The sequence below is a fragment of the Mastigoproctus giganteus genome, chromosome 5, assembly GCF_048544385.1.
Source record: "Mastigoproctus giganteus isolate SK-2022 chromosome 5, ASM4854438v1, whole genome shotgun sequence".
Taxonomy (NCBI): domain Eukaryota; kingdom Metazoa; phylum Arthropoda; class Arachnida; order Uropygi; family Thelyphonidae; genus Mastigoproctus; species Mastigoproctus giganteus.
This window is the reverse complement of record NC_143579.1, coordinates 685,799-713,137: the sequence shown is the minus strand read 5'-3', so window position 1 is coordinate 713,137 and position 27,339 is coordinate 685,799. Positions and strand designations below refer to the sequence as shown.

Below are 27,339 nucleotides of genomic sequence, written 5' to 3'. Positions count from 1 at the left end.
TTTCGACTTTTCCTAGTGGAATGTGTGGAGCCATTTCCTTGTGCTGCCCCTAAAGTTTCACTGGATTCGGTGCTATTGCTTGCGCAAACAGAGTCCTGCTGCAAACAGACAGTTCCCGGCTGGGCTTGAGATTCACATATTATTTGGCTGTCTTGTAGTTTTGCAATTCGTTCTGATATGTTTTCCCCCGAATTCAATTCTTTTCTTGTCTTCTGTTTGTGATTTTCAATGCTTTCTGTCCTCCTGTACGATTATGCATATCACTTCTACTTTTCTTTGGGTAGCTCTGCCTCGCATAGCAAGTTTCGTCGGTTACGGGAGCCGTTGAGCCACCTTGTGCAACGAGGACGGTTTCAAAGCATCCTAGCTTTTCCTCCAGTCGTTTAAGGGTGTGCAATATTTTACTGTTTTGTTCTTTGAGAAGAAAATTCTCTTCCTGCAGTTCCTGTAGCATTTTATGTACAGGGATGAAATTGCTCGCGAGGTTTTCAGCGTATTCCACAGCCTGCATCGAAAAGGGGTGCAAGGATATCCTTTAATTCCGTACGCGAGACATATTCTTTACGGTTCTCTTCTTGCCTTTCCTTCAGACTATGATTGCTCCTCTGTCTAGTGGAAGCCCCTTCAGAGTGCTCGCAGTCTTCCGGGCAAATATCGCATCCTAAGATTTCCAAAATTGATCCTTCAGGATGGCCCAAGATGCCATTTCCAAGGTCAGTCTGCGAGAGGATTTCTCTTGTTGCTTGTTCAAGGTCATTAATCTGTTCTGTGCAAGAATCTTCACAAATGACTTCATTAGGTAATTCTTCATTATTTTTCCCTGTTTGTTGCCTACAGGCGTTACATTCAAACTTGCGTTTTCTAGTTTTGTTTAATCTCTTAATATCTACAGAAGTACAATCGGGCTTATTGCAATAGTTTTTGTGACAAGTAACGCATTTAATTATGAAGTCATCATTGGTCAGACAAATGCAGCAAGTAAGCTGCAATGCTGATGCGCTGAAATCTGTGATTCTGCAATGCAAACGGGAGCCGGACTTTCAGTAATTTCGTGGCAGGTAGTCTTTAGTACAAGAAGATAGCGCACTTCTTTCATTCGATGACTAGCTGATGGAATATGCAGGTAGGAGTGGGGGAGGTATAATCCCTAACTTTGTCACCGCTTGACCTTGTCCAGAGCTTAAGTGCCGTATTGCCTTAAGCAGAATATTGCTATGTTCCGCTGCACTGGATCACTATAAACCAACCGTTCCTTTCAACTACTACGCGAAGTATGAATGCTTAAAATCAAGATTAGACATATTACCTGTTCAGGATTCCATTAGTAGACACTATATCCAGATTCCACTTCTCATAAGCTCTCTGTCAATATGCAGTTCATTTATGATCCTTTCAGGTTAACTTAGGTATTTGAGTATTTTTAGGAGCACATAATTCAGTAACTCACTGATCTTCGCCACTTCATTTACAACACAAAACATTTTTTGTCTTTCACAGTGACACAGTGTTTGGCTCTGCAGAGTTCATATGCCGCAGTTGTGGGAAACCACCGGAGGCGCCTTCCCACAACGAACATAGGCGGAAATGGGAGAAACCCCAGGTGACGCTAGAACCCAAACATACCTCTTCGTAAAGTCAGTTCACCGTATTTAACATGTACAAGGTTCCACACGATTGTAGCATTTCTGTTTCTTAATATGGACAAGCAATTTCTAAATGTTTCACCTTTGCACCAGTCGAAGTTTCAGCATCTTTAAGTTGCCAACCACCACTCATGCCAAATGAGTCCGAAAAGAAAGGCTGTCAAACAATTAGTAGTAGTTGCATGTGATGCAGGAAAGCAAGTGTATGAGCTTATGCAGTATCAGCCAAAAAAAAAAAAAAAAATCACACCTTTCCCTCCAAATGCCTGTCCAGTTCCTCCTTAAATTTATTTAATCTATAAATTTCCACAACGACAGATGGAAGTTTGTTCCAGCAATTAACCATCAGCTGGCTAAAGGCAAATTTCAGCAGATCTGTCCTTTCTTAATTTGAATTTATGCCCCCTTAGGTTCGTAATCTGAACAAGTGGAAGGATCCCATCAGAATTCAGCGTGCTCAACCCATTCAAGGCCTTATAGACCTCAATCAGATCACCGCGCAAGTGCCTAGTCTCCAGCCATTGCAATTTGCAGAATTAAGCCTCTCTTGGTAAGAGGATCCCTTCATTCCCCTCACCAATCTTGTTGCCCTTCTCTGTACACGCTCAAGTAAATCTACATCCTTCCTAAAATGAGGCCTCCAGACCCGTACGCAGTACTCAAGGCGTGGCCTGACCATTGCCTTATACAGAGGGACAATCACCTTCTCCCTGCTAGCAAAATTCCTATATATATCATATCTGACTGCACAATTACTCCCCGGTCTTTTTCATTTTCTACCACCTTAAGTGTAGTACCACACAGTTGGTACGTTTCTCTGGGGTTACTTGTACCCATATGCAGTACTTTGCATTTGTCAAGGTTAAACTTCAGTTGCCACTTCTTTGCCCATCTGCCCAAATTATCTAGATCCTGTTAAGTAGCACACTGCCATTACTGTCATTAACAACCCTGCCAACCTTTGTATCATCTGCAAACTTCGACATTAAGCCTGATATACCTTCATCAATATCATTGATAAATATACAAAACAACAGTGGACCCAACACCGAACCCTGTGGGACTCCACTAATAACATTAGTCCACGAAGAGCAGCACCCATTGATTACCACCCTCTGTCTTCTCCCACTTAACCATCCTTTTATCCATTGTAGCAACTTACCCTTAATACCATTCTGCTCCAATTTGTACAATAGTCTTCCATGCGCAACAGTGTCAAAAGCTTTCCTGAAATCCAAATATATGATATCAAAATTATTTTTTGCATCCAGTTCCTTTGTAACCACATCATAATATCCCATCAAATTTGTCAGACAAGACTTTCCCTTAACAAACCCATGCTGTGTCTGAATTATTGCTGCAGTCTTGTCTAGATGATCCTGCAATGCATCTTTAACCAGTGACTCCATTATTTTACCCGGAACAGAAGTTAAACTAACTGGTGTGTAATTACTCGTGTCACCCTTCGATCCCGCTTTGTGAATTGGGGATACATTTGCACATCTCCAATCCATGGGAACCTCCTCTGAGTCGAAGGATGCTCTCATAATTATGGCCAAGGGTTTGCTTAGTTGCTTTGCCGCCTCCTTTAATATAACTGGATAGATCCCATCCACCCCGGGTGCCTTTCTTATGTTTAACTTCAACAATTTCTCCTCCACTTTGCTCTCAGTTATTACAAGATCATTAAGCACCCTGCTACAATTTGATAACCTTCTGCCATTTTCAAACCTTAATAATTCCTCACGTGTGAATGTAGATGCAAAATACTCATTCAGTTTGTTTGCTGTCTGAGCAGGATCATCAACAGTCGAACCATCGAAGTCAAGTGGACCAATCAGATTCACCCCCTTCCTTTTAGAGTTCATATAAGTAAAGAAATCCTTGCTGTTTTTCTTAGCATCCTTTGCCAAAGATTTCTCGTAATCTGCCTTCGCCTGCCGAACCTGCTTTGTGACCTGATTACAGATTAACTTATATCTACAATAGGCTTCTGTGTCATGTGTTAATTTGTAAGTATCCCATGCATTTTTCTCCTCTGTTACGAGTCTCATTAGTTCATCTCACAACCATTTAGGCCTAAACCTTGAACAATATTTCTTATTTGGTATGTAAAGCTTAGTAGCCTCCAAGATAAGTTCTTTGAGTGCTTCCCATTTTGAGTTTGCTGTTGGTAACATCATCAGTTGGTCCCACCGTACAGAATTTAAAAACTGTAGGAGACCACTGCACTCACCTTTACGGAAGCAAAAACCCTTTCCTTTACCCCTGATGGTAATTAAATCTTTAAGTAAATCCCACATCAGTACACTGTGATCACTGCCACCTAGTGGTTCCTTTATCTGCAAATTCTTAATACACGAATGATCACTGCTGATAACCTGATCAAGAGTATTACCCTCTCTGGTTGCCTCTCGAACATGCTGCTGCAGAAAACAATCATACAATAACTCCACAAAAGCCTTGCTGTGAGTGAGTGTGAATGACCGACCCACAAGTTCCAGTCAATATCTGGGAAGTTAAAATCCCCCATTACAAGACATTCCGATTTACTAGCCCACTCTATTTCTCTGTACAATTGTTCATTGTACTCATTCGAGTCATTAGGCCTAGAACACACTCCTATTCTCAATTTTTATCTCCCAATGCTCATGTCACACCAAACTGACTCAACAGTGCACTGTTCATCTATATCAACTGGATGCACTTCTTTTGATTTTATATTTTTCTTAATTAACAGCATAACACCTCCTCCCTTCCTATCCTTTCTATCCCTCCTGTATCCATTGTACTCCCCAAATTCCAGTTCTGCATTCCTTATATCTGTGTGACACCACGTCTCTGATATCCCAACAATATCTGCCTTTGATGTCTTGAGCAACACTTCAAATTCATAAATTTTATTCAATAAGCTCCTAGCATTGGTATACAATCCGATTCCTATTCCTACTTACGTTGACACATCCCATATACCCACCTGTTTCACGACGACTGTCATCAGTTTCTGAAACCCCCAACACCCCTCGCTCCAGGTCGCTACTTATTCTAATAGAAATTGTGCAAGAATCACCTTCACCTCTGCCTACGGCTACTTTTAACCTTTTAGTCTGTGATTCCCCCCCCCCAAGCTAGCAGTTTTCCGACCCACCTAAAACTGCCTCGATAGCATCAGCAAACATCAGCAAGGACTAATAGATTAACAATAGCCACTGGCAGAGGTGAAAGAGATTCTTGCACTGCTTCTATTGGAATGATTGTATAAGGCAATGGTCAGGCCACACCTAGAGTACTGTATACAGGTCTGGAGGCCTCATTTCAAGAAGGATGTAGAGCTGCTGGAACGAGTACAGAGAAGGGCAACAAGATTAGTGAATGGAACAAAGGGGTGCTCTTACGAAGAAAGGCTTAAGTTTTGCAAATTGCAGTGTCTGGAGACTAGGCACCAGCAAGGTGATCTGATAGAGGTGTATAAAGCCTTGAATGGTTTAAGCATGCTCAATGCTGATGGGATTCTTCCTCTAGCTCAGAAAAATCACCTGAGAGGGCATAAATTCAAATTGAGGAAAGACAGATGTAGGATAGACGTGCGGAAATTTGCCTTTAGGGTGGTTGGTTGGTGGAACAGACTGCCATCCCTTGTGGTGGAGGTTGATAGCCTAAATAAGTTTAAGGCTCAGCTGGATTTCGAACGAACGGAGGGGTTAAGTGGAAGTGGTTTTTTTTTTTTTTTTGGCTGATGCTGCATAAGCTTGCTTTCTTGCATCATATGCCTCTACTAATGCTAATGCTAATGAGCAGAAGCCTGGAAAACAAGATTCAGGATATTTCAGAGACTGCTGGGAGCCATTGCGGTACAAGTAAACACATGGGTTGTGTTAGGGTAGCTAAGAATAGAAACAGGTGCAGGTATACCTGCATGTACACCAATGCTAGGAGTTTGGTAAATAAATTTGATGAATTTGAGGTTTTGCTCAAAACATCAAAGGCAGATATTGTTGGGATATCAGAGACGTGGTGTCACACAGATATAAGGGATGCAGAACTGGAATTTGGGGAGTACAACGTCTACAGAAAGGACAGACAGGATAGGAAGGGGGGAGGGGTTATGCTATTAGTTAAGAAACACATAAAAACCAAGGAAGTGAAGCCAGTCGACATCGATGGACCGGGCAGTGTCGAGTCAGTTTGGTGTGACATAAGCATTGGGAGATCAAAATTGAGAGTAGGAGTGTTCTATAGGCCTAATGACTCTGATGAGTATAATAAGATATTGTACAGGGAAATAGAGTGCGCCAGTAAATCAGAGTGTCTTATAATGGGAGATTTTAATTTCCCAGATATTGACTGGATTTTGGGGGCTGGTTACTCACACACTAGCAAGGCTTTTGTGGATTTATTGGATGATTGTTTTCTACATCAGCATGTTCGGGAGGCAACTAGAGGGAGTAATACTCTTGATTTGATTATCAGCAGTGATTCTTCATGCATTAAGAATCTGCAGATAAATGAACCACTAGGTGGCACTGATCACAGTGTGCTGAAGTGGGATTTACTCAAAGAGGTAACTACCATTAGGGGTAAAGGGAAGGGGTATTGCTTTCGTAAAGGCGACTACGATGGACTGAGACAGTATTTAAATTCTATACAGTGGGACCAACTGATGATGTTACCAACAGCAAATTCAAAATGGGAAGCATTCAAAGAGCTTATCTTGGAAGCTACTAGGCTTTACATACCAACTAAGAAATATTGTTCAAGGTTTAGGCCAAAATGGATGTCAGATGAACTAATGAGGCATATGGCAGAGAAGAAAAATGCATGGGATACTTACAAATTAACACGTGACACAGAAGCCTATGATAGATACAAGTTGATCTGTAACCAAGTTACAAAGGAGGTTAGGCAGGCGAAGGCAGATTACGAGAAATCCTTGGCAAGGGATGCAAAGAAAAACAGCAAAGAGTTCTTTAGTTATGTAAACTCTAGAAGGAAGGGGATGAATCAGATTGGTCCACTTGATATCGAATCTGAATGAATATTTTGCATCGACATTCACACATGAGGAGTTATTGAGGAAGGGGAATGCAAGAGATGAAGTAAACTGTGGCAGTTTGATAGGATACAATGATGTAGTCACAAAGGAACTGAACTGGATGCAATTATTAATTTTGATATCATATATTTCGATCTTAGAAAGGCTTTTAATACTGTTACGCGTGGAAGACTGCTACACAAATTGGAGCAGTGTGACATTGGAGGCAAATTGCTACTATGGATAAAGGGGTGGTTGAGGGGTTGAAGACAGAGAGTGGTAATCAATGGACACTGCTCAACATGGACTAATGTTATTAGTCTACGATGAACCCTCATGTCCACGATGAATGAGTGTGAGAACCCTCAGGGTTCTCACACTCCTTCAAGATTTCTGGGTATATACCCTCAACTGCAGGAGATTTGCCTTGCCTTTTAGCTTGAAACGTTTTCCAATAAACAGTCGTCTGTAATTTCGGTATCGCGAATTAATACTGCTAAGTTCAAGGTAAGCGAAGATGAAACAGAACAAAGGGCGAAAGCGGAGATGCGCGAGAATTTCAGTGAATGATACTTACCGTATGTTTCTTCGATCATCTCTTCCACCACTTCTTGGGTCTTCACGGGGCCTCGGATGACGGTCTTCGTGGTTTTTTTAATCCGCCTTTTCTTGGGCACTGCGCTCCCTTCTTTCCTTCCGCGTCCTTTGCACTCTGCGTCCGTAGTTTCGCTTTCTTCCGCCTCCCCAGTGACTCTGATTGTGTTGTCGTCCAAAATTTCCGTGTAGGCGTCGTGTTCGGAATATTCTCCCATCTCTGGATCGATGGAGTCTCCGTCTGGGGTCGAGGGGGATTCTGCGTGTCGGGGTGAAAGCAAGTCTGTCTGGATGGCGGAAGACTTCTTGGTGACGGGGTCCTTGCGCTCTGGCTTAAGTTGCTCGTGTTTTGCGTGATCTGCCGCAGACCACTTCTGCTTCGGAGATCCATTCTGGAGACGTTTGAAGGCGAGGAGGAGACCGTTGGCGAATTCCTGCATTTCCTTCTTCACTCCGCAGTTCTTTTTGTCAACGCGAGAGAGCGCCTCTGCCGTATCGTTGACACTGGACGGAGAAAAGGTCAGCGTTTTGCTTTTGCGTCTTTTCTTTAGTTCCTCTTGGGAGGCGTGGCAAACTTGGGAATGGGGACTTTGGTCGGGGGAGGATCCACCTATTGAAGATTGCAGCAAGGTGGACAGGATGGTGGACAGGGCCTCACTACCGTGGGGTGGTGCTGCTACGGTTACTTTGGGAGACGCTTCGCTGCTGGCGTGGACATCGTTGGCGCCGCTTGCAGGCTGGCAAACTTTTTCGTTCTGTTCGAAATTGCAACTTTGCGAGCTGATGGTTGCCTTCGGATTCTTTCCAGCGACTGCATTTTGAGTATTCAAGCTCCCCTCCTCTTGCTTGCGCAGTGGAAGATTTTCATAAACGTGAACTTCTTCAGAGACCGGGGTCGACTGTTCCCTTTCGATGGCTGTCGCGGGACTGTAACACGGAGGAGGTTCGTTGAGGTCGCTCCACACAGGGCTTGCATCCAAAGAGCGGAGGTCTTCGTGGTAGGACAGCATGTCGGGCAGGGAGGCTGCTCGGTGAGAGAAGAACAGTCAGCATTATAAAGAGTCAGTAATGAAACAAAAGCCAAAAACTGATTTGCTACCAGAATAATTTGTTTTTTCTACTAGAATTGATTAATTTATGTTTTAGATTTAAATTATTTTATTTATTTTTTTTTTTTTTACCACCAATATGTTAAAAATCTAGTCAGCGTGTCGCGTTTTTGTTTCGAGTCTTTCCTCCGGCTGATTCCTCAGCGTCCCATGTCAGAGGCATCGCTTTGGCTTTTTTTTACGCAGTGGTGGGGATTTGTTGTTGGCAGAATTAAATGCTGGAAGTGAGTTTCGTGCCACCGTGTTTACAAAATGCTGGTGGAAACCCACCTGATTTTAAGAAATTTATTACAGTTACACACAGAGCGTACAAATAAAGAAGAAATATATAAGCTTTCGGCTGTATGGTAGCCTTCATCAGAATTAAAAATACATGAATGGCAGTTGGAATGGAGATGTGCACTGCCAGGTGCGTGAGACGCGAGGTTTAATTGTTTGTTGACGTCTGTGGCTGTGACGCATGATGACGTGGCCAGCGCTTGTCCAATGATAGAACTACTGACTCTGTGATCGGGTTGACTTGGCAACCACTGTTCCTGTTCAAGGATTTATCCGAAGATTTTATATTTAACGATTCCAACCAGGTACGCTTTAGGTAAAGGTGGGATCTGTCTACCGTACACAGTTTTCTGCCCTCAAGGCATTGAAACAGGATTCGTCCATCGTCATTCTACCGGCAGACAAAGGCCGCCGTACGGTTGTAATGGACCACACTGATTACATGGCGAAAGCCCTACTACTTTTACGAGATACTACCGTATACAAACCCCTGACCATCAACCCCAACAGAGTTTTAGAACGATGGGAATCAGAGGTGAATATCCTCATCAACAGTTGGCTGAAACAAGGGAAGATCACACAGTCAACCCGTAATCACCTCCGTGCCTCCGGATGTCAGATTCCACGGTTTTACGGCCTACCGAAAGTGCACAAAGAAGACACACCACTGAGACCAATTGTATCCTGCTGTGGATCACCGACTTACGAGCTGTCTAAATTTGTCTCGAGACTTCTTTCTCCTCTGGTTGGCAAGACCACCCACACCGTTTCCAACAGTGTTGAATTCATAAAGAGGATTCGCACTGTATCCATCTCGCAGAATCAAGTTATGGCATCGTTCGACGTCATATCGCTCTTTACCTCCATCCCTGTGGAACTTGCCATTTCTTGTGCAAAACAACTCTTGGACAATGATAGAACCCTCAACGAAAGAACTGGTCTCACACCCGATGACATTTCCGCCGCCCTCAGACTGTGCTTAACAGGGGGTGCGATCATATTTAATGACTCAGTCTACCAGCAGATACATGGCACGGCCATGGGTTCCCCTGTCAGCTCGGTCACAGCAAACATCGTGATGGAGGAGTTAGAGGGACGTGCGTTTACAAACGCACCGGATCACATCGCCTTTTGGTGTCGCTATGTTGACGATGTGTTCGTGGTCATCCCTAGAGACTCAGGTCAGCGACTTCTATCATACCTCAACTCACTATCGCCCTTCATAAAATTCACGATTGAGCTGGAGTCGAACAACTCTTTACCATACCTAGATACACTTGTCCGACGTGAAGACACATACCTGAGGACTACAGTTTATCGAAAGCCCATGTGTGCTGGCCAGTTTACAAACTTCCGGTCAGCACACGCGCGAGGCCACCTCCTCTCCACTGCCCGAACCTTGCTTACTCGCGCCTGGACACACTCCAGCTCCGCTGATGAAAGACGCAAAGAGATCACCAGGGTCAAAGTAGACCTTACGAGGTGTGGCTACCCCATTGACGTCCTCGACAGGTGTGATCTACAGACACGTGACATCGTGACGACCAGCTACAACACCAACAGTGACGAGCCATCCACGAGGGCATTCATCCCACACTAACCCAACCTGTCACAACAGATCGGTAGAATCCTGAGAACGCACGGAATAAAGTGCATCCAACTCCCAGGCAAGAAACTGCGTTCTTTCATTTCCAACGTGAAAACACCTGTCCCCACCCTTCTGCAGAGCGGTTTGGTCTACCGCATCTCTTGCCGTGACTGCACTAGCTGCTACTTTGGAGAGACTGGACGTCGACTCGAGAAACGTCTCTCGGAGCACAAAAGAGCGATCCGTTTAGCGGATATAGAACACTCAGCTATCGCCGAACATGTCTGGACAACCCACCACGACATCGACCCACACCGCGATGTCGTGGTGGTAGACAGATCCCACCATTACCTAAAGCGTACCTGGTTGGAATCGTTAAATATAAAATCTTCGGATAAATCCTTGAACAGGAACAGTGGTTGCCAAGTCAACCCGATCACAGAGTCAGTAGTTCTGTCATTGGACAAGCGCTGGCCACGTCATCATGCGTCACAGCCACAGACGTCAACAAACAATTAAACCTCACGTCTCACGCACCTGGCAGTGCACATCTCCATTCCAACTGCCATTTATGTATTTTTAATTCTGATGAAGGCTACCATATAGCCGAAAGCTCATATATTTCTTCTTTATTTGTACGCTCTGTGTGTAACTATAATAAATTTCTTAATGAATCCAGAGCGCGTAGGCCTGTTCCATTACCACCTGATTTTGCAATTTCAAGTTGGAGTGATGGCTATTGAAAGTTGAAACTGTTCTTCGTGCGAATAAAACTTTGTAGGAGTTTCAGGAATGATGTTTGAACACATTTAAGAACAGTGGTCGGTCAGAAATGCATCTGTAATTGCGCGAAAGGGAATTTTAATTATTTTTTTGAATAGCGGAATTCATTAAATTGGACTGAACATTTTTCTGTAGACGCTGGCATTCGTCAACTGTAAGCTCTTCGTGAGAAATTATTTATTTTTAACAGCGTTGCGACTTTCAATCTCCGTAAATCACTGCTAAAAAAGCGCTGTCACCACGATTAAGATCTTTGGAGGTTTTGAAGCGAGGTCATCGTCAAGGAAATCCCATGGCCACCGAATTCCGCGGGATGCCTATCTTATGTGAGGATAGTGCCACGGAACATGAAATCACTTTCTTTCCGTGTTAAACGGTTGACAAGAGGACAGGTACGACGCCAGTTCATGGCTGTGACAGTTCTTTCTATAAAGTAGGTGGCAGTTTATTCTTCAATAACCTCATGTGGCAGCCTCTCTTATGATATATGTGTTCATTATTTTTGATTTCTGAATGCACTTTCATTACCGCTAAGGTCATCATTACCTTTTGTACTATTCCTGCTGTAAAGCCCCTGCCAACTTGCAGTGACGGGATTTATGTACTAAGTCCTACTCCTCAGTGTGTGGGAAAGATATTCACTCCCAGCGGCTTACATCTCGTGAGTATGGGCTTAGCACACCCAGGGTCCTGAGCTGGATATCACCATTCTTTCTTCTTGATGATTCCCTTCTATAGGGCTATTTTTTTAAATTTATTTATTTTTTTTTTTGGCTAGTGCAGCAAAAACCAGTGCTAATAATAATAATAATAATAAGAAGAAGAAGATACAAGAAACCCGGCTAAATACGGCCAATCACCTGCCTCTCACAGATGTACAGAATCAGCTGCATAAATAAGAAGATATCAGACCACTTAGGGAGTCAGAACATAATGGCTGAACAGCAGAAAGGATGCAAGCGGAGAAGCAAAGGATGCAAGCAGCAATTAACCATAGATGCCGGGGTTATGGAGCAAGCCTTCAAGAAGCATCGCAACCTATACACGGCCTACATCGATTACCGCAAGGCCTTCGACTCCGTACCTCATAGCTGGCTAATAGAGGCCCTGAAGATCTACAAAGTCAATCGGATTGGGAGAAACTTCCTAAAAGCAACAATGGCGAAATGGACCACCACCACCAAGGTCAAGAACATCACAACCAGACCAATCCCATTAGAAGACGAATCTTTCAGGGAGATGAGGACGAGGATGAGTCCTCGAGTCTGAGGACGAGGTTTCCGGTGTGGACGTGCCTTTCTGCCGCTCTTGGAACAAAGAAGTTTTTTCTGATTTATTTTCTGCTTTATTAGTTTAAATTGACATATTAACTTATTTTCTAGAGTAGCTTTATATTCCTATTTACGGTACTTAAGTTTAAAGTAACTTAGATAGAGATTTGTAGGTATTACTTAGTATCGGAAAGGGTATCAAATCCACGTGTTTACCGTTCGTAAATATCCGCCAATGTCACGGGAAAATTAATCAGTAAAATCTATTAATCTTGTCGAACTTCATTGGCAATTAAATTGTACTTTTAACTATACATATAACCACTTAGGTTACGGAACATAAATAATTAGTAAAAATAAATAATTAATACATAACTTGATACGAAAGTTATATAAAGGGATTTCGTAGATAACACTCGTAACTGAAACATAAATATAGCGTTATAACTGTGTTGGGATACAAGTTTAGGATTTAATTTTGTACAGAAATTCAAATTTTATTGAAAGTCAATCTAAATCATGACTCAAACCAGAGCAGCAAAGCAAAAGGCTCAAGCAAATGGGAATGCTGTGGCCCAGGGGAGAACTGAGGGGGCCAGTTGTCCTCTGAATCACAGCCTTTTAAGATGCACTATTTGCTTGATGTTTGCAGAGCAGTCAGGTATGGGACATGATACTGCCATGGGGGATGTCTTTGTATGTGTGCGATGCAAGGAGTGTAAGGAGATCAGGCGACAACTCAGCGTTGTTATGGGCCTATATGAGAGCTTGAAGGACAGGGTGGATGCCCTCGAACGATTACAAGTGAGGGGCCCATCAAGCTCTCAGCTGCCCACACCAATGCCAGAGCTTGCACTTGGTCATCACGCAACCCAGTGGCAGCCCCAAGGCAGAATGCGCTGGTCCCACAGGAACTAGTAGTTGTTGGCGACTCTATTGTCAGGGAAACGGGGAACATGCTTTGTAAAAAGGATAGATGGAACAGGACCAGAGTATGTCTGCCAGGGGCAAAGGTTGATGACGTTGTAGAGCGAATATCATCTTTTAAGGGCACAAAAGGTGATATAGTTGTACACGTTGGCACTAATAATATTAAGAGTAGGAGACCGGCAGAATTACTTAACAAGTACAGGTCACTGTTGAACAAAAGCCGAGAATTAGGGTTGAATTTGAAAGTGTCTGCAATTCTGTCCAGACCGATAGGAGGGAGTATATGATGAGAGCCTTGTCGATCAATTCGGCCCTGGAAAGATTGTGCAAGGCTCAAGGGGTAGAATTTTTTTCAGCCTGGACTGTACTTGTTAACAGGAGAGACTGCTTCTACAGGGATGGGATACACTTAAATAGAAAGGGTGCAAGAATATTTGCTGATGCTATCGAGGCAGTGTTAGGTGGGTCGGAAAACTGCTAGATTGGGGGGATACAAGGAATATTACATTAACAGTAGCCACTGTCACAGGTGAAAGAGATTCTTGCACTGCTTCTATTGGAATGAGCCGCAGCCTGGAAAATAAGATGCAGGATATTTCAGGGACTGCTGGGAGTCACTGGGGTACAAGTAAACGCATGGGTTGTGTTAGGGTAGCTAAGAATAGAAACAGGTGCAGGTATACTTGCGTGTACACCAATGCTAGCAGTTTAGTAAATGAATATGATGAATTTGATGAATTTGAGGTATTACTCAAAACATCGAAGACAGACATTGTTGGGATATCAGAGATGTGGTGTCACACAGATATAAGGGAATCAGAACTGCAATTTGGGGAGTACAACGTCTACAGAAAGGACAGACAGGATAGGAAGGGAGGAGGTGTTATGCTATTAGTTAAGAAACACATAAAATCCAAGGAAGTGAAGATAGTCGACATCGCTGAACAGTGCAGTGTTGAGTCAATTTGGTGTGACATAAGCACTGGGAAAGCAAAATTGAGAGTAGGAGTGTGCTATAGGCCTAATGACTCTGATGAGTATAATAAGGAATTGTACAGGGAAATAGAGTGGGCCAGTAAATCAGAGTGTCTTATAATGGGAGATTTTAATTTCCCAGATATTGACTGGAATTTGGGGGCTGGTTACTCACACACTAGCAGGGCTTTTGTGGATTTATTGGATGATTGTTTTCTACATCAGCATGTTCGTGAGGCAACAAGAGGGAGCAATACTCTTGATCTGATTATCAGCAGTGATTCTTCATGCATTAAGAATCTGCAGATAAATGAACCACTAGGTGGCAGTGATCACAGTGTGCTGAAGTGGGATTTGCCTAAAGAGGTAACTACCATTAGGGGTAAAGGGAAGAGTTATTGCTTTCGTAAAGGCGACTACGATGGACTGAGACAGTATTTAAATTCTATACAGTGGGACCAACTGATGATGTTACCAACAGCAAATTCAAAATGGGAAGCATTCAAAGAACTTATCTTGGAAGCTACTAGGCTTTACATACCAACCTAGAAATATTGTTCAAGGTTTAGGCCAAAATGGATGTCAGATGAACTAATGAGGCATATGGCAGAGAAGAAAAATGCATGGGATACTTACAAATTAACACGTGACACAGACGCCTATGATAGATACAAGTTGATATGCAACCAAGTTACAAAGGAGGTTAGGCAGGCGAAGGCAGATTACGAGATATCCTTGGCAAGGGATTCGAAGAAAAACAGCAAAGAGTTCTTTACTTATGTAAACTCTAGAAGGAAGGGGATGAATCAGATTGGTCCACTTGATATCGATGGGTCATCTGTTGATGACCCTGCTCAGGTAGCTAACAAACTAAATGAATATTTTGCATCGACATTCACACATGAGGAGTTATTCAGCGAGGGGAATGCCAGAGGTGTACTCAACTCTAGCAGTAAGCTACAGAATCTTGTAATAACTGAGAGCAAAGTGGAGGATAAATTGTTGAAGATAAACACAAGAAAGGCACACGGGGTGGATGGGATCTATCCAGTTATATTAAAGGTGGCTGCAAAGGAAATAAGCAAACCCTTAGCCATAATTAGGAGAGCTTCCTTGGACTCAGGGAAGGTATCCATGGACTGGAGATGTGCAAATGTGACCCCAATTCACAAAGGAGGATCAAAGGCCGACACAAGTAATTATAGACCTGTGAGTTTAACTTCTGTTCCAGGAAAATTAATGGATGGCCTGGTTAAAGAAGCATGCAGGATCATCTGGAGAAGACTTCAGTTATAGCTCGGACACAGCATGGTTTTGTTAAGGGGAAGTCTTGCCTGACTAATTTGGTTGGATACTATGATGCAGTCACAAAGGAACTGGATGCAGGGAATAACTTTGATATTATATACTTGGATCTTAGAAAGGCTTTTGATACTGTTGCGCATGGAAGACTGCTGCACAAATTGGAGCAGTGTGGCATTGGAGGCAAATCGCTGCTGTGGGTAAAGGGGTGGCTGAGGGGGAGAAGACAGAGAGTGGTAATCAATGGACACTGCTCATCGTGGACTAATGTTATTAGTGGAGTCCCTCAGGGTTCAGTATTGGGTCCTTTATTGTTTTCTGTATTTATAAATGATATTGATGATGGTATATCAGGCTTAATGTCCAAGTTTGCAGACGATACGAAGGTTGACAGGGTTGTCAAGGACACTACTGACACTATGCTGCTGCAACAGGATTTGGAAAGGTTGAGCAGATGGGCTGAGAGGTGGCAAATGAAGTTTAACATTGACAAATGTAAAGTACTACATATGGGAAACAGCAACCCCAGAGCAACGTATCAACTCTGTGGTACTACACTGACAGTGGTAGAGAATGAAAGGGACCTGGGGGTGGTTGTGCAGGCAGATATGAAGTTCTCTGAGCAGTGCAGACGGGCTGCAAGAGTAGCTCATGGAGTATTGTCAATGATATTCTTCTTTCTCAGATGCTTACCGGAGTGATTGACGCCCCCAGTCTTCGAGGACTTATCTCTACTCCACGTGCTGGACGCAGTATTGACAATCCCTACCTACCGTTGCATTCTACACTATCCAACCTGTGCTGTCTGAAGAACTTCTTCCCAAATAACGCAGTGAACCTTTTCAACTCATTGACAATAGACCCTGTGAAATACTCCGAAAGCAAGAAGTACAGAGTGAAGAGCATCTCAGAAGCGCACAGCTTACTTCAACTATAATCTTGACAATGAGTGAATTTGTAAACAATTTGTATAAATATTGTAAATAATTGTATTCGTGCATTTTTGTACACTCTTCTTATATTGTAAATACTGTAAATAATTGTAATTTTTGCTCTTTGTACACCCTTTTTATATTGTATATAATTGCAATTCTTGCATTTTGTACACCCGTCTAACCGGTTGGCTGTGTATAAGGGATGAAGGCAAACACTTGCTATTTTTAATAAACGGGTTTTAATTATAATAATAATAATATACAGGAATTTTTCCAGCAGGGATAAGGAGGTGATTATTCCATTGTATAAGGCGATGGTCAGGCCACACCTAGAGTACTGTATACAGGTCTGGAGGCCTCATTTCAAGAAGGATGTAGAGCTGCTGGAACGAGTACAGAGAAGGGCAACAAGATTAGTGAATGGAACAAAGGGGTGCTCTTACGAAGAAAGGCTTAAGTTTTGCAAATTACAGTGTCTGGAGACTAGGCACCAGCGAGGTGATCTGATAGAGGTGTATAAAGCCTTGAATGGTTTAAGCATGCTCAATGCTGATGGGATTCTCCCTCTAGCTCAGAAAAATCACCTGAGAGGGCACAAATTCAAATTGAGGAAGGACAATTATAGGATAGACGTGCGGAAATTTGCCTTTAGCCAGCGGGTGGTTGGTTGGTGGAACAGACTTCCATCCCTTGTGGTGGAGGTTGATAGCCTAAATAAGTTTAAGGCTCAGCTGGACAGGTATTTTGAACGAACAGAGGGGTGAAGTGGAAGTGGGTTTTTTTTTTTTTTTTTTTTCTTTGGCTGATGCTGCATAAGCTTGCTTTCTTGCATCAAATGCCTCTACTAATGCTAATGCTAATGCTAAAGATGTTCTCGGCCCACTATGGTTCTGTCTAGCACTCAACTCGCTATCCACCATGCTCAACGGCAGCACTCCACAAAGCGGCTATAAGGAAGATAGATAAGTGTTATACCCCACTCAACCTAAGCGAGGAAACCCTTTCCGCCCAGATGGTACAAGAAACGAAGTTAGAAAGATGGGCAAAGAAGACACTCCACGGTAGACACTACAATGTCCTCCACCAAGATCACATTAGTAATATTGCTTTCAATGCATGGCTCACAAGAGGGACGTTCTTCCACGAGACTGAAGGATTCATGCTGGCCATCCAAGACAATCAACACCAGAAACTATAGAAAATACATCGCAAAGGAGACCGGAATGTCAGATGACATATATCGACGATGCCACGTGGTTTCAGAAATGATCCAACACATTACAGTGGGGTGTAAGGTAGTCAGGATAATACACTAGAAGCTAGCGAGGAAATACCAGTTGCCCAAAGAAAGTGTACCATACTACAAGTACGAACCCCAGGCAGTACTAGAGATCCCAGCTCACAGGCTGTTCTGGGCCGCGCCATAATAATGGATAAGACCATTCCGCACAACAGACCAGAAATAACCCTTGTGGACAAAATGGTAAGGCTATCTACCTGATTATCAATGCAGTGCCCAACACTAGCAATGTCCAGAAAACCCATGAAGAAAAAATTAGGAAGTACACGAACCTGAGACATGAGATCAAGGAGATGTGGCATGTGGAAGAAATATCAACCATCCCAATCATTGTGTGTCAACCACTGGTATGGCACCAAAGACTCTACGTAGCAGCCTAGCAGCAATAGGTCTTCCAGAGAGCACCTACAAGGAACTCCAGAAAGTCGCAATCCTGAACACCTGTAGAACTGTCAGAGATTTCCTCGACTGACAGTAACACCAGACGTTACAACCACCGTGTGTACTTGGTAGCAGTACTCCCAGTCAGGGAGAAATAATATAATAACAATAATAATAATTCATTGGTTCCATTGTCCAACCCCCCGGAGGGGCGCTTCTCCTAACAAAGCTCACCAATGCCAGCTCCGTCTTTGCCAACTAAAGCATCCCTCAAGAGATCGTCGAACTTTTCGTAGCTTCTCATTTCGGAGCGGGCGGTGTAGAATGCGAGGCATGTTTCGCGCCGATGACGTCTTCACACTGCTCGCACTTATTCAAGCGGCAGGGGTCATCTTCAGCCAAAGACTGCACTTTTCAATGTGGAGAGGAACGCAACAGGTGTCTCGCTTTCCTATGACGTTCGTTAGCGTTTTCCTTCGCCGCACGCAAACACTTCGACGGGTTGTCTTTCGTCACGCGCGTGTTGAAATCGCTCTCGGCTGATTTAAAGAACTCTTATTTTTTGCCAAACCGAACTTTAAAAACTGAAGTTTTTAAACAGTTCGGTTTCTTGCGTCCGTGCATCGGCCCCTCCACGCAAACCCGACATTTAAATTATAATCCATTCTCTGTCTCATAGACGCACTGTTTCTGCTGCATGCCTCTTCTACAGATACTTCCATGGGCACCGTTCTTCTGAATTGGCTTCTATAATTCCCGCTCTCTCTTACAAAACAGTCCGAACATGTCCAGCCAACATCCATTTACTGTCCAACTTCAAACGACAGAACCAACTTTTCATCTTCCTCATTTATTCATTCAACTGCCGTTTTCTGGAACAACCTTCCTTCATACGTATTTCCTGAAAATTACAGTCTACAGAAGTTCAAGTCCAATGTCAACAAATATCTTCTTTCGTCTTCTCAACCCCCAACCCAAGCACGGTACCAAGTACTATAGGTTCTAATACCTCTCGTGTTTGGGATTCTCATAAAAAAATAAATAAAAAAAATAAAATTGGCCGACCGGAATCCGTCCCTTTCTGTTTTATGAAGGCGGACATTGCACGTGGTAAAACATCGTAGAAAATTCCTGATGTTGTAGATGATTCTGGACTGCTTTAAAACGTGGGAGTATTGTTTCAATCTTATAGAATCTTTGATTAATCGGGATTGAACGTAGACGATTCGAGTGAAGGGGGGTCGCTCGAATACAATCCTGCACGCACATACTATAAAGGGTGCTGAGAACGTGTGTTTTTATTATTATTATCATCTGTTTATTCACCTTAGGTTCACCCCTGAACAGTGAATGGGCTAAGAGGGTGTACTATTATTTTTTTTATGTACAGCGTACGATTTTACACGATATTTAAAATAACGACAATGTTTAGAAAATAATAATTAATTAATATCAAGCAACGAAGACCTTTAAAATAAAATTGATATCGTATTTATATTATCCACAGCTGACCCACATTTCGTTTCATTTCTGTAATTGTCAAATAGAATTTGCTTTTCTTTTTCAATGTACTTTTGCATTAAATTATTTACATTTCTCATTTAAATAAAATCGGATTTCGTCCGTAATTTGGCTTCTGTATTGGGGGTTGCTGGCTCTTGTGGTTCTATTCCTGGCTTTTGAGAGTGAGATAATGTCTTCCATCGATGGGGATGGGACATCAAACTGGCGGGTTAACAGCTTAGCGAGTGTGCACAGATTTTTTTTGAGAACAGTGAGTTTCAGGAGGTCGTGCTAAATTGACTAAAAAATAGATTTCGAGATGGTTAACGGTTCAGTCAATGCAGAATCCATCATCAGGAATCTGTTACACTGAGAGGCAGTTGCGGAGGACCAGATTTCAGAGGAATATAGAGGAATAGGACACCTATCAATGTACTGACAAATCAAATGGATGTTGTGGCAGTCTACGAGTTCCTGGCCGATAGCCCAGAATGCAGCGTAGGTCTTCTTCTTTTTTGTATTTAGGAAGTGATCTTTGCAATTTAAGTCTTCATCCCACGTTAGCCCAAGGTCAGTTTAAACTTTTGAAACTGTCTCACCATTAACTCGGATATCATTCCTGAACTCCCTCTTCGTGATTGTCATGTGGGCTCGCTTGACATTGTTTAGTTGGAGTCCAGCTAGCAGTAAATAATCTATTAATCGTTGAATTTGAATTTGATTACAGGTTTGATATCTCGTGAATCTGTTCGGGATCTTTTGACATAATAAAAAAAATTTAAATCATCGGCGAAGGAGCTGAAATTTGGATGTACTGCGAGGAATGGTTCAAGTAGAATTTCAAGAGGGTGTCTGTGTGCGCGGTATCGCTGGTGGCTCCTAGGCATTTGCCCATCTCCACCTTGTTCATCTGTGTTGGGCAGAACCTCCGCAGAGCGGGCCCGAAAAACTGTTGGCTCTCGTGTCAGCCTAATGTGCTGCCCTGGGTCCACTATCGCCTGTAGTGCTGAAAAGCACAATATCTCGCACCCACCGAAGATAGTTATTATTATTTTTTATTATTATCTGTTTATTTCCATAAGGAACCACCCCGGGACGGCAAAGTGCCAGGAGGGTGCTAAGTACATATCAGGGTACAAGATACTACGTGCAGTGGGTTACATATACTGAACACGTAGTCTCGTCCCGAAATACATTTTATACACATTTTATGTTTAATATATACAGTATTTACACATTTATGATTGTGTACAAACATTATACAGCTCATATATTTACAATTCATTCACTAATAATTAGTTCTATACCGGTGGGCGCCAGCAATCCCGCTCCCAAGTTGTCCAAACCAGGGAGCCAGCAAAAAAAAAAAAAAAAAAAAGAACTGAGTAAATTAAGGTAGTAATTATTTTACTCAGAAAGTTTGATATTTCATCTTACTCGAATTTAACTTTTAGACATTACAACGCGAGGAAATTTAAAACTTTAACTACGTACAAAAACATTTAAAAGGATAGTCGGTGGCAAAAGTAGTCATAATGAGAGTACTGCCACAGGAAACGCGTTGATATTCGTCTCTTCCGCTCCAAGATACACGCAATGAAATTCATCTTTACAATGTTCCACGAGAAGAGACGCACTGGAAGCAGATGTAAAGCCAGTAGCCTCAACAGGGAAACAACAGCCGCAATCACACTGTTTCTCTTTAAAGCGTTCCTTGCCACGCAGTAGAATTCAGAAAATTTGATCAGAATTTAATGGTGATTAAAAAAAATGGTGTTTTTTATGAACAGCCATAATGAGATCGTTGAAGCCCATTAATATTAGCTGGTCCAAAACGACATTTACTCAACTTGAGCTGTCAACCTTAAAAGAGACCACTGCCACGGAAGAGCATAATGATCCTTGGCATCCTACCAGTGGTCGACATCACCTCAGCCTGAGGCACTTCCCCCCCCCCTCGTTGCATAGATCAGTGGTCTCAAACTGGCGGCCCGCGGGCCGCATCCGGCCCCCGAAGCAATTTTACACGGCCCGCGAATACATTTCAATTTATGTATTTGTTGTAAATATAGTATTAGAGACAGAGATAGGGACTGAGCTTATTTGCGCGACTGCTATTGAAGGAAAGAGAGATAGAATGAATAGGTTGGGGCTTTGTCTTTGTCACTGTATGCTGGGGTAAGGTTGGAGATCTTCCCACGTCGGTACAATCAGTAAATGTAGTTCGCCAGCCGACAGTTGGTGGCGCTTCAGTATTCTGCTGTTTCCGATTTTTTCTATCGAGTTGGTACTTCTGATATAGTCACTAGTTGGTTAGCTGGATGCACAGCTAACCAACTAGTGATTAGCTGTGAACAATATGAACAGCTGGGCAGTTCACATTGCTGTATAGATGGAGACAAACTAACGTACGGCCCGTCAGCTGCTTTCAGGTCGTGCATTCGGCCCGCATGCAATTTGAGTGTGAGACCACTGGCATAGATAGTTTTCTGGCGATATCCATTTGCTATAATTAACCCTCTCCGCAGTACTAAAGAATCCAGAATGCTCTCACTATTTGGTTTGATGCTTTGAAATATTCTTTTATACTGGTGCGCAAAACTTAAGGACCAACACTATTTCTAAAGGTTACAACCACAAAATCTTTACTTATAAGGTATTCTTTACTGATGACAGCAGATTCAGTCTCAGCAGCGATTCTGGACGTCAGGTAATCTGGCGAGAGGTTGGCACACGGTATCACCCCGCAAATATCACTGAAAGGGATCGATGTGGCGATCGAGGTGTTCTGGTCTGGAAAGGCATTATCTTGGATGGACGTACACAACCCAAGATACTGGAAAGTATCTGGATGATAACGCCACACCCCATCGCACTGAAACTGTTGATATGCTTTTGGAAAGTGAGGACATTGTTCGTATGGATTGGCCTGCCCGTTCTCTAGACTTGATCTAAATCCCATCTAGCACATATGGGACGCTCTGGGAAGACGCCTAGCGGCACGTCCACATTCACCAGAAAATGTTCACCAGGTGAAGGTGGCGCTAACAGAGGAATGGACCACATTACCGCAAGAACTTATCAACAACATTGTTCTAAGTATGGTCAGGCAGTGCATTGACATTAGAGGTGGCCATATCTCCTACTGAGGACCGCCTATTCTCTTTGTTCCATCTTTGGCAGTGATGCATCTGTATCATGGCAGCCAATGCTACGTTGCCATTTTTGAATAAAGTCCCTCTGTACCGTTTTGTTTTCGTTGTTCTGTCGGTATTGTTTCCTTCATCATTTCTGTACCTCATGAGGTTCCTTCGATATGCTTTTTCTATATCCAGGCCACTCATATGAGAAGCTATAGTGTGGGATGTATAAAAGAGTAGGAATGAACACAGTATCACAAACTGATTTAATATCAAAATAGATAATGTCCAGTTGAACGCTATCATTCAGGGCCTTTTCTGCTCTGAAGAGAGTATCGAGGAGATTTGAGATCGTGGACCTGTGGTGTAGGACTGTGTAGAGGTAAGGTGGTTGTTGAGAAAAACAGTGCTGGATAATTACTGGATGTATTAGGTTTTCAAAAACGTTTAATAAAGTACATCCTATGGCAATTGGACGGAAGTCTTTAGCAGTCTTGGGGTTTCCAATTTTAGGAACTGGTTTGACATAAGATTTCCAGAGTTCAAGTATGGCGCCTGTCTTTAGAATCTTCCGGAAGTTGTTAAGGAGGAGATCCATAATGTACACAGAGCACACCTTGACCATAAACATTGAAAAGCCGTCAGGTCCAGTTGTAGCTTTTTTGGGCAGACCATTTGTCACGTCAATGAGCTGTTGTTTAGTAATTATTATATCATCCATAGCAGTTAGGGTTTTCCCAGTTGGACTAGGCAGGATTGCGGTTTCTGTGGTCGCATCTCGATGAACAAAAGATATGCGCTTCCACTCCTCAAATAACTTTCCTTCCATATTAAAGTGATTGTTGCATTTCGAGGAAATTCTCGGGGACTTCTTAATTTGGGATAAGGTGTACTCTTGATGTGCTCTCCTTTTTAAAGTTTCTGTACTGTTTTAAGCGGTCTGTACTGCTTCTCCATCTTACCTATTTTCTGTGTGCCCTCTGCTTACGTCCAAAGGAAGTTTTCAAATTCGGATGAAACCATCGCTCGGTTTACTCTCGCTAATTCTGACTTGTTTAGGTGCACCAATCATGGCCATACGTTCCTACTGCTCAGCTAAGGATTGGATTACCTTTCGGTAGATAATGAAAATACATTTTGTATTGAAAATAAAATGTTGCGTGTGTGGATCATGTCAATACTCGCACAATACATCTTGTCAGGAACAAATTTTCTGTTACAGATGTTCGCATTTCCGAATTTTATTAAAAGGGCCATTTGCGAATGCGCGAGCCTAGTCAGAATGCCGTCATCCCAGCGGAAGAATTTTCTTAAAGTTTTATATTTGGGTCTGTTAGCGACACTCCGTTTCATTAAATTAGGAAATCAGACATTTTTAAATACCTCTAACCATATAAGGTATCACAGAAGAGTAGCCCCTGGCCTCCTGGCTGTAGCGGGCACATTATTGTATCTGTATCTTTACTCTACAATATAGATGCACTACTCCTGTCCCAGCCAAGCTGAACTTCAGACTGGCAACTATTAGGGCGTGAGCTCGATTGCATCGATGGGTTCTCCTTCCCACGGATTAATGATCTTGACGCGGTCACCGATCATCTTATTAGCACAATCTCCTCTATCATTCAAGAGTTCGTACCTCTTAGTAAAAATTACAGGAATAGATTCCCCATTCGATCAGGACAGACTTAATTGAGATTATCCGAGCCAAAGAGCAGTGCAAAAAACACTTTAGGACGACACATGGTGAAGCATGTATGGCACCGTTCAAGGAACAGAGAAACAACATTAAAGGGTTGATTAGAAATCAGCACGCTCGTTATATTCAATCAATTCAACACAGTTTCACAGAAAATGGAGACCTGAAGCCATTTTGGAACATGCTTAAGAATTCTAATGACTGCTCAACAGGAACCAGGATCATTGATTCCGATGGCAAGCCAAACTAAAGCAGATCTTTTTGCGACCTTTTTCTCCTCCTTTTTCGAGAAAACTGCTGCTGCTTCAACTTATCAATTTCAAGTGATTAAGGATGATACCCTCAATAATCTCTCGGTGGACGCAACCGATATCATTCAAGCGCTTCGGAAACTTACAAAAGATTTTTCAGGTGGCCCAGATAGGATTCCACTTATTTTGTGGAAGAAATTCTTTCCACAACTTAAATATATAATACTGCTAGTATTAAATCTTTCCTTTAAGATTCATATTTACTCCACTCACTTCAAAACAGTCAATGTTATTCCTATCCCAAAGAGCAGCGCAATCCACTCACTACAGAATTACCTTCCCATTTGAATTCGCTGGCAAAAATTCTGGACGCTATCATTCACAACCGATTAATGGAATATTTTTAGCACTTCATTTGCGACAGCCAACATGTCTGCACCAGGGACCCTAACTTACCACTAATCTACTCACTGTCTGGCAGCAGGTTCTAGATACCGTCGATCGCGGAGGACAGGTTGATGTGATCTATGCAGACTTTACTAAGGTTTTTGACAGCGTCCCGCACAATGAACTTGCTCAAAAACTAAGCCGCTATGGAATACTTGACCCTTTATTATCCTGGTTGATGAGCTATATTTCATATCGAAAACATAGGGTGATCATCGGACAGGAAGTCTCAAGGAAATTTTTTCCATCGAGAGGAGTACCACAGGGATCATCTCTCGGGCCTCTTTTATTCACCATCTTTATCAACGATCTACCACAATTTGTTGAGAGAGGTGGAATCAAGACACTAATGTTTGCCGATGATGTGAAACTATATTCACGTATCAGCAGTCAAGATGATGCAGTTAACCTTCAGGATGCTCTCAACTCTTTTGCTGATTGTTCTCAACTCTTTCGCTGATTGTTCTCAACACTTTCGCTGATTGTTCTCAACTCTTTCGCTGATTAACCTCCAGACCATTTAAAGGAATGGTCTGGAGGTTAATCCTAGGAAATGCAGCTCTATTTCCTTTGCAGCTTCGAAGAAAACTAAGGCTTTAGTTAATGAATATTACATCAAGGAGATGCCGATTTCCAGAGTTGACGAAGTTAAAGATCTGGGAGTTACTTTTATCGCTGCATGTGGGTTTCATAAACACGTTAGAAATATATTAACCCAAGCGAAAAAACCAATTGGCTTCATTAAACGGCAGACGTACAGATTTCAAGATCCTCAGTTCGCTGTGCTCATATCCCAAACATCTGTACTCCCTATACTTGAGTTCGTTTCTCCTATATCCCGAGGGCCAATCCCGAGCTCTACTCGCATTCAGCACGACTCCATCTCTCGGACAGGTTCCTTCCTCAGCAGATGCTCAAGCAAACCCAGGCACTGGACGCCGACCTGAACAAATTCGCTGCTGACCGGACTTACCGGAAAAAAATTATGACGAGTAGGACTAATCAGCAATGACTGATGTATACCTTGCACCTGTTCCGGTCTGATTGAGCTGGTGCTCTTATCTCGATGTTAAGCCAGCTCAAGCAGATTTAACTCTCGTAAGGAGTTCTCTCCTTTGTATAAAATATGTTTTCTTTGTAAAATTACCTTTTTGTAAATAATTGTTCAATTTTCCCAAGTTTGGGAAACTGTAAGCCCCTGGCTTTATGGCCGTGAAGGGTAATAAAAGATTATCTCTCTCTCTCTCTCTCTCTCTCTCTCTGTCTATATGGAACCCACACTATGCATACTTGATACAACAAAGAGAATCGCTCCAGATGAAATTTATCCGCTATCTTTCCGGACGTAATACCATGTTTTACCACCGAATCTTCTATCCTAATCTCTCTCCCTACTTCAAGCTTCAATCTTTAGAAACTCGGCGAACTGTTTTCGCTGGTTCAACTTACCCTGCTGGTAGAAGATCCTTCTGGGTCTTCTATGCCATATTGATCTTCATTCTCCAGCGGTGGCTACTAGACAGAAGACCACATTCCACGTCGGTAACTCTAGATGAGAGATATCGAGGAACTCCTTATTCAAAAGAACATTGGCACTGATGAACAAGTTTGATCTGGATATGGCTGTGGACAGAAAAGAATTTCGTAGAAGTACTTGCAGTAGGTTGAGTGGCTCACGGATGAGTTCTGGGTTAAAGATGTCTTCATTAATTCGCGCGCGCGTGCGTATGTTTGTGTGTGTGTGTCTCGTGCAACAACCCGCTTTCCGCGATTTTCTTCATGGCACTGGACTCGATGTCACGAACACCTTTTTTATTTCCTTGAATTGGACTTTTCCCGTTGGAATGAAATTTCCATTGTTCAAAGCTTTTGTACAATATTTGTTCTTACCTTTTTTCTACCCTGTTATACACATTATAACTGGACGCGTGCGTGCTGCGATGTTAAAATAAATAAATAAAAAAAGCGCTTAAAAAGTACCTCTCAGCGGGTTGTCCTCCGAGGGAGGGAGAGATGAATTCGACGATGTTGAACCCAATTATATTCAGCGGACTTTAAACCAAAGGTCGCTACGTTAAAAAAGAGGTCGAAGAAAGAATTTCGGAGACGCAACCGAATGTGACGCAACCCGTACATTACCCGACAGGTTACGATGTCAATTGTCGTGTTTTTCGCCT

The 27,339-nt window shown here is 42.7% G+C and overlaps 1 protein-coding gene across 1 annotated transcript in view; it reads right to left on the bottom strand.

The window, feature by feature from the left end:
• The window catches only part of LOC150085119 (uncharacterized), a 199,244-nt gene that overhangs the window by 15,122 nt on the left and 156,783 nt on the right, over window positions 1-27,339 (bottom strand). The window contains exon 16 of the mRNA XM_090373880.1: window positions 7,253-8,293. Within this exon, the coding sequence (XP_090230006.1) occupies window positions 7,253-8,293 (1,041 nt within the window). The remainder of the gene's footprint in view (window positions 1-7,252; window positions 8,294-27,339) is intronic.